The 8,101-nt window shown below is 34.1% G+C and overlaps 1 protein-coding gene across 1 annotated transcript; it reads left to right on the forward strand.

The window, feature by feature from the left end:
- The first annotated feature begins 1,524 nt into the window (after positions 1 to 1,524).
- On the forward strand, positions 1,525 to 3,908 carry LOC129316673 (putative disease resistance RPP13-like protein 1). The gene is made up of 3 exons (XM_054961072.1): positions 1,525 to 2,040; positions 2,208 to 2,917; positions 3,034 to 3,908. The coding sequence occupies exons 1-3, from the start codon at positions 1,937 to 1,939 to the stop codon at positions 3,906 to 3,908; spliced, it is 1,689 nt and encodes a 562-aa protein (XP_054817047.1). The 5' UTR covers positions 1,525 to 1,936.
- Positions 3,909 to 8,101: the final 4,193 nt, after the last annotated feature.

The following is an 8,101-nucleotide window of genomic DNA, read 5'->3' on the forward strand; positions in this document are numbered from 1 at the left end:
TAGTGACAGATAAGACTTTGACCATATCATATAATACTAATTTGGCCCTGAACTCTTTTTCTAGGAGGGCTGGGCATTTTAAAATTTTTTTCTAAAAGTGCTGAGGACCCTGAAGTCTTGTTAAAATAAAATTTAATAAATATTATTAAGTATTAAATATTTTATTTAATAACTTAAATATTATTATTTATAAATATTCATTCAAAATTTATAAATTATTTTTTAAAATATTATACAAGTCAGTTTAATATTTTAATATTTTTGATATTTTGGTAATTTTGTGTTAAAAATGAAGAGAATGAATCTTCAAATTAACGGAAAGAATTTTTCTCATTATCTCTTCATTATTCTGTTATTAAGTAACATTTTCTGTAGCATATTAATGGGATAGGCAATATCTTTTAAATAATTATTTTTGTTGGCATATTGTTGATTTGCTTGTGTTTGATTTTACCCCTAACACTACAATGTATAGAGGAGAGTATTAAATTTTCATGGTGTAATATTTTGGAAGAAGATTGTTAATTAACTGAAAAAAATTATAGAGAAGGACAAAAGTTTAAGAAACTTAACTAATATTAAAAATATAAGTAAGTTTCCACCTATATGAAAGGCATAATGATATGGGTACTATTTCAGAGATTATTTATAAATTATTTAAAATAATTTATAAATTTTGGATAAATATTTATAAATAATAATATTTAAATTATTAAATATGAAAATATTTAATATTTTAACAATATTTATTAAATTTTATTTTAACAAGACTTTAGGAACAAATTACCACTAAAGGACATGTTAATGTCTTACCCATTACTTTACATAGGCCCACACATATGTGATATCAACAGAAAATAATAAAGTTATGACTGATTAATGGAAGAAGTCTTTTGCTCCTTAGAGTAATAGTTCAAGAAAAAAAGTGGTTCATTTATTAATATAAAGTGCCCAATATTCTTTTAAAAAATGTTCAAAACTACATCATGACTTGCACTACAACCAAAATTAAGGTACTTAACTAAAAATTAACATAAAAATTTAGAATTAGCATGTTTAATTAGTCTAAAAATTAAATATATAGCTTATTTAACAAAAATTCATGATCAAAATGTAACTACATTATAAATATTATAATAAAAATAAAAGGAAGCAAGGGGTGGCAACAAGAAAATTGATGGGTAAATTTGGAGGTGAAATTTTCTTTTCAAAATCTCCTCATATTTAGAAAAAAAGTTGAAGGTAAAAACATGTAGGTTTTATATGCTATTTTCCTCCTATTTTTTTCTCTCACTTTTCTCTCTTGCCAAGCATAGCATAAACAAATTATGAAATGAAATTGGATACTTAAAAAAGTAAAAAATTGAACTAGTCATCAAATCATAACGACTCTGGCAAAAAAAAAAAAAAATCAAATCATAACGACATAACCAATCAAGGCAGGTAGTGATTCAAGTTTCAAAGTCTCCCGGGATATTAAAAAAAAAAAAAAAAAAACGCACTCGGAAGTCTCCTGCAATGTGGGACAGTTTCGAGCGCGATGATGGCGAAGTGGAGGCGACCCGAAAGCATTTTCTACACGTTCCTGCTATACATCTCACTCCTTGTAATACGTTTCTCGCTAAGCATTTCACTCTCTTTCTTGTTCGTTTTACATCTTCATCTTCGGTTGATTCCATCTTTTGCAGACGCACAACGGCTTCATCCATGGCCGCAGCTTTGGTTGGTGGTGCTTTTCTCTCTGCTTTTCTTCAAGTGGCTTTTGACAGGCTGGCTTCTCGTGGTGTCCTCGACTTCTTCAAGAACCGAAAATTGAACGAGACATTACTGAATAAGTTGAAGATCGTGCTGTTATCCATCGATGCTGTGGTTGATGATGCAGAGCAAAAGCAGATCACTAATACAAAGGTGAAGGACTGGATTTATATGGTCAAAGATGCTGTGTTCGATGCTGAGGATGTCTTGGACGAGATTGATTATGAGGTGCTCAAGCGCAAGGTGGAAGCCGAACATCAGAGTAAAACCAGTGTTACGGCCAAGGTACGAAACTTCTTCGGTGCTTCTGTATATTCATTTGAGAAGGAAATTGAATCCAGGATTAAAAATGTCCTTGAAAATCTTGAATATCTTGCACTTCAAAAGGATATATTAAGATTGAATGAACGTGGTAACGGTGCTGCTGTATTAACAAGTTATGTACCTCATAGATTGCCAACAACATCTTTGGTGGATGAAACTAGAACATATGGTAGAGATGATGACAAAAAAACGATCATTGAATGGTTGCTATCAGACAAGGATAACACCCAGCTATCTATCATTTCTATAGTGGGTATGGGTGGATTGGGTAAAACTACCCTTGCCCAGCTCGTTTATAATGATAGGATGGCTATAGATGAATTTGACCTCAAAGCTTGGGTGTGCGTCTCTGATGAGTTTGATGTCCTAAGAGTAACAAGAACAATTTATGAGGCAATCACTATGTCTAGGGATGATACCAACGATTTAAACGTGCTTCAAATTAAATTGAAGCAGCGGTTGAGTCAGAAGAGATTTCTCATTGTTTTAGACGACGTGTGGAATGAAAATTTTATGCTATGGGAGGCCTTGCAATCACCTTTCAATCATGGGGCTCCTGGAAGTAAAATTCTTCTAACCACTCGCAGTGCAAAGGTTGTTTCAACCATGCGTTCTTCTAAAATACATTCATTGAAGCCCTTATCAGAAGGAGATAGTTGGCTGTTGTTAAGTGAATACGCATTCCATGGTAGAGATGCTCTTTCTTCAAGCTTTGACCTTGAAGAAATCGGTAGGAGAATAAGTAAAAAGTGCAAAGGGTTGCCTTTAGCTTTGAAAGCCATTGGGAGTCTCTTGTACGCGGAGTTTTCTCTTGTGCAATGGACTGGCATTTTAAAAAGTGAGATATGGGAGGAGAAAAGCGATAGCAAAATCTCCCTTCTTTGAGATTGAGTTATCATTATCTCCCTTCTTTTCTCAAGAGATGCTTTGCTTATTGCTCTATATTCCCTAAAGATTATGACTTTGACAAGGAGCGTTTAATTCAGTTATGGATGGCAGAAAATTTTCTACCATGTGCCCATCAAAGCAAAGTTGCAAGAGAAGTAGGAGAACAATTCTTCCATGACTTATTGTCGAGGTCATTTTTTCAACAATCAATGGAAGATGAAACACGCTTTGTCATGCATGACCTTATTAATGATTTGGCAAAAGTTGAATATGGAAAATTTTGTCATCTGTTGCTGGTGGATGAAGAAAATAATTTGACAAAAATGACCCGGCATGTTTCATATTTAAGAACTTTCTATGAATACTCCAATCGATTTGCGGTTATGTGCCAGGCTAGTAAATTGCGAACGTTTTTGCCTCTATCTATGCAAGGACATAGAAGTACAAGCCATACCTCTTTCTTTCATTGCATATCTTTCAAGGTTATTCTCGATTTAGTATCCAAGTTCAGATGCATGCGTGTTTTATCTCTGTCTGGTTATCATCACATTGTGAGTTTGCCCGATTCCATAGGAAACCTCAAACATCTACGTTTTTTAGACTTATCAGGAACCAAGATAAAGAAATTGCCTGATTCAATCTGCCAACTTTTTCATTTACAAACGTTAAAGTTGTGGCGTTGTCGTGATTTGAAAAAGTTGCCCATGGATGTGCATAAACTCATGAATCTACGTTATCTTGATTTTCGTGAGACTGGAGTGAGAGAGATGCCAAAGCAATTGAGTAAATTGAAAAATCTTCAGGTGCTGTCATCATTTATTGTGGACAAATGTGGACAGTCAAACATTAAACAGTTGAAAGAATTTAATCTTTGTGGATCAGTTTCCATCTTAGAGTTGCAGAATGTAGTTTCTCCTGCTGATGCTTTGGCAGTAATTTGAGAAACAAGATATACCTTAAGGAGTTAACATTAGAGTGGAGTATGGACCATGGAAAATTGCAAATTGACCAGATGTCCTAGAGAAACTCCAACCTCATCAAAATTTAAAAAAGCTATCAATTAGCAACTATGGTGGTATCGGATTTCCTAGTTGGTTTGCAGACCATTCACTGTCCAACATAGTATCCCTAGAGCTGAGAATTGCATATTCTGTATGTCCTTGCCATCACTAGGCCTTTTCCCATCTCTCAAGTCATTGTCAATTATGGGGTGTCACAGTGTACTGACCATTGGTCTAGAATTTCATGAAACTCTACATCCCTAGAAATCTTGAGCTTTGGGGATATGAAGGGTTGGGAGGAATGGAAATGTGAAAATATGTCCAGTACTTTCTCGAATCTTCAGGAGTTGCGTATTGAAAATTGTCCCAAACTGAAAGGGCATCTTCCTCAACAACTTCCTTCTCTAACGATGCTGGTTATTTGCAATTGCGAGAAGCTTGTGGCTTCCATTCCGTGGGCTCCATCTCTTCATAAGTTGGTTTTAAGACATTGTGGAAAGGAGCAGATGGAATGTCTTCCATCAACTTTAAAAGTTCTCGAGATTTGTGGAGGCTTTGCAGAAATATTATCAGTTGAAAAAATTGAGAATACTATTTTCAATTCCACCATTGAAGAGTTGAAGTTTTCTGATTGTCCCCTCCTGGAATTCCCATTGCACTACTGTCATAACTTCATTTTTGAATTGGATATAAGGGGAAGATGTGACTCTCTGAAGTGTTTTCCACTATGTTTATTCCCCAATCTTCAGTCATTACTGTTGATTGAATGTAATAATCTTCAAACACTATCTGTTTCAGCGGGACAACATTACTCGCTTACAAGATTGTGGATACAAAGGTGTCCTAATTTTGTATTATTTCCTGAAGGTGGCTTTTCGGCCCCAGAGCTAGCATTTTGTTACATTGAAGGATTGAAGAATTTGAAGTTGCTGCCAGAGAAGATGCACATCGTCTTTCCCTCCCTTGCACATCTATCAATAAAATGCTGCCCACAAGTGGAATCATTTCCAATTGGAGGTTTGCCATTAAATCTTCAGCATCTTGACGTTTCAGGATGCCCAAAACTCATGGCCTCTCAAATGGGATGGCATTTGAGTAGACTTACTTCTCTACAACACTTGGGGATTGGAAATGTAGATGATGAGTTCTTCCTAATACAATACTATTTCCACCTTCTCTTGTTACCATTTGGTTCTATAACTGTGCAAATCTTAGATCGCTCGAAAACAAAAGTCTTTGCCACTTGTCCTCTTTGGACTGCTTGGCTTTTCTTGACTGTCCTAAGCTCCAATACTTTCCGAAGGATGGTTTGCCGAGTTCCCTTACGATGCTAAAAATTACAGGCTGTCCCTTGCTGGAAAAGAAGATCCAAAAACAGAAAGGCAAATGCTGGGCAAAGATTTCTCACATCCCTCTTCTTGACATTGACCATGATATGATAATTTTAAGTGAGCTTCGAATGATGAGCGCTTCAGCTTTCGTACTATCGCTTCACTCATTAGGTATATAGCTACTTCCTCTCTATTTCAAATCATAAATTTAGATGGGCCTAATGTGACTAACTATGGTTATTTCTTCTTCTTCTTCTTCTTCTTCTTCTTCTTTTGATATATTGATTTCATGTTTGTATATATCAATAATAGCCGAAAGCCTGAAACTACTCATAATGAACATCTTTTAGTACCATGAGTAACTTCAGTTTTGTCTGTCATTCTCAAGTCTATAATTAGGCATTAGTTGGTTCTAAAGCATACACTAAGAGAAAAGCTTCATTTAGAATTTGATAAAAAAGAAGTAATATCATTTACTTATCCTGCATATAATCTTCCTAAGTCAAAATGTGTCCTCTCTTTATGTAAAAGTTTAATAAGAAATGCGATTCTTATTCTAGGTTCAATTTAGGAACAAATTAATATATTACAAAAGGCATTTAGTCGTCACATATCATGAATTTTGTCAGCCAAACTCAATTTAACTCAACTTTTCAATAGTCATACTTATTTTCTTTTAATTCCAAATCATAAAAATTTGTCTTTTAGTTTTGCATTGATTTGTTTATTGATTCACATATTTAATAGAAAAGTTTCATTTTTGTACACACCAATAAAAGAAGGTGCAGAAAATGAATTTAATCTCTTAGCACAAGCAACACCATTTTCGCCTGTCATACAATTGTAATTAGGCATCAGTTTGTCCCATTCATGCAGTAGAGAAAAACTATTTAAAAATTGAATGAAAAGAAATAATACCATTTACTTATTATGCGTATTAACTTGTTTGGTTAAAATATGATATTTTGTGTTTTACTAAAGCAAATGAAAATACTATTCTAATTTCAATCTAAGGACAATTTAATATTGTAAAAGACATCTAATCATTACATTGTATGAATTTGTTACCCAAACTCCTTTTAACTCTATCGTTTAATAAGTTTAGCTATTATGATGCGGTTAAACATTCTATATTCATGGATCAAATAATAAGAGTGATTGACACCACTTTGACTGATGTTAAACATAATCATATTCCATGATAGTTTTAATATTGTTGACCATTTGCCTTTTTTGAAAGACTAAAAAACTTTGTCATCAATCATTCACATATCAAGTAACACAGTAGCAGCTGTTTTCAGAAAGATCGGGCTTTGACCTACACTTAAGTGAACTACCCTGAATTTCATTGGAGATCAGTCTTCATGAGCTTTGTTTGATGAAAATGGCTCAAAATCACTTGGTTTTCATTGTTGATGAATTGGACAGTTGAGTCATTTTTCATTGCCGTTGAAGGGTCCCAAGCTGGGGACAATCATATATGGTGCTGCAACAACTCCAAACTCTGGTGCCTGGATAGACTAAACTCTGGAACGTACAGTATGTTTTTATACAGGTTACATTGATCTTTCACTTGCTGATCACCAGTTGTACTTCAAACATATTATCAGGAAGAATTCTTGACATGCAAGCTTTTTAGATGATCACACGATAAACAATTAGCTGTGTAGGAAAGTGAGCATTTGATGGTTGTATCAAGCCCAAATTGTCCAGCTTCACAAAGCTGCACATAATGTTCGTATTTTCTGTCTCCCCCCCCCCCCCATTTTTTAGTTGTATATTTAATCATGTTTTTTATATTATATTCTTATGGAAGATTTCATATCAAAGTGAAAAGTCCAATATCAATACAGGACACCATTAGTGTGCTGAGCATATGATTTTTCTTGCTTGTATCTGTATTGTAGACTTACGAATAATTATATTTATTTTAATGTGCCAGTGAAATATTTGTATGACAGTTTGCAGTCACTATTGTTTTATTTGGATATTAGTCAATGGTGAGAATCACTAATAATGATTCTCTCTTTGTTTTGGAGTATTGTTAAACTAATTTGATACTTTAAAAATTTCCTTTGCATTATGTTGAGGCATTTGATTGTTCAACTGAACTATTACATACAGTTCTAGGGAGACAGAGAATGGTGATAATTTAATTTTTGAAGACCTTGGATTGGATGCCATTGCAAAATTTGAGAAATTTTTGATAGCTTAAAGTTTGCATATTAGTTATGAAAACAAAATAAATATGAATCCATGAAATGAAATTACTGCATTTTGGTTCCCCTGCAATTTGAAATCCCAAAGAAAAGTTTCAATGGCATTTGCAGAGACTTATCCAGCTTTCTTTCCAGGCAGGCTGTCATACTGTCCCCTCAACATAAGTGACCCTTCTTGTATTTATAGTTTCCAAACATGAGAAATGTTTCAATGAACCTTAGTTTCCTTCTCTCCATTATCTCCCATGATACAACCATAACCTAAAAGACATATTCATCAAGTCATATTTGTCTAGCACATATCAGGTACCTATTCTTTTTTCCAACCTATTTTATGATCAGAATGTTTCCTATGTCTAGCAGTGTTGGGTAAAGCATGCTGGCGCGCTGCGAATAGGCTAACCCATATTTCCAAGGGAATCACTCAACTTAAAGGTGGCTTCTATTTTCTTACCTGATTATCCATGCTCTCATGTATCTTCATATATCAATTCATGACAGATTTGATCCTAATTACAACAAAACTGAGGATTGTGAGACACATGGTTTCATTTTTGTTCATGGGAACTAAACCAAATTGCAA

The sequence above is a fragment of the Prosopis cineraria genome, unplaced genomic scaffold (assembly GCF_029017545.1).
Source record: "Prosopis cineraria cultivar Desert tree isolate PC_DT_omini unplaced genomic scaffold, ASM2901754v1 PC7, whole genome shotgun sequence".
Lineage (NCBI taxonomy): Eukaryota > Viridiplantae > Streptophyta > Magnoliopsida > Fabales > Fabaceae > Prosopis > Prosopis cineraria.

What these genes read in the sequence shown, in the direction of transcription:
- LOC129316673 (XM_054961072.1), top strand. Translation starts at nt 1,937, where the DNA reads ATGCTGTGTTCGATGCTGAGGATGTCTTGGACGAGATTGATTATGAGG. An exon ending in AAACCAGTGTTACGGCCAAG is followed by an intron (nt 2,041 to 2,207) that starts GTACGAAACTTC and finishes TGTACCTCATAG; the next exon opens with ATTGCCAACAACATCTTTGG. An exon ending in ATGGACTGGCATTTTAAAAA is followed by an intron (nt 2,918 to 3,033) that starts GTGAGATATGGG and finishes TATTCCCTAAAG; the next exon opens with ATTATGACTTTGACAAGGAG.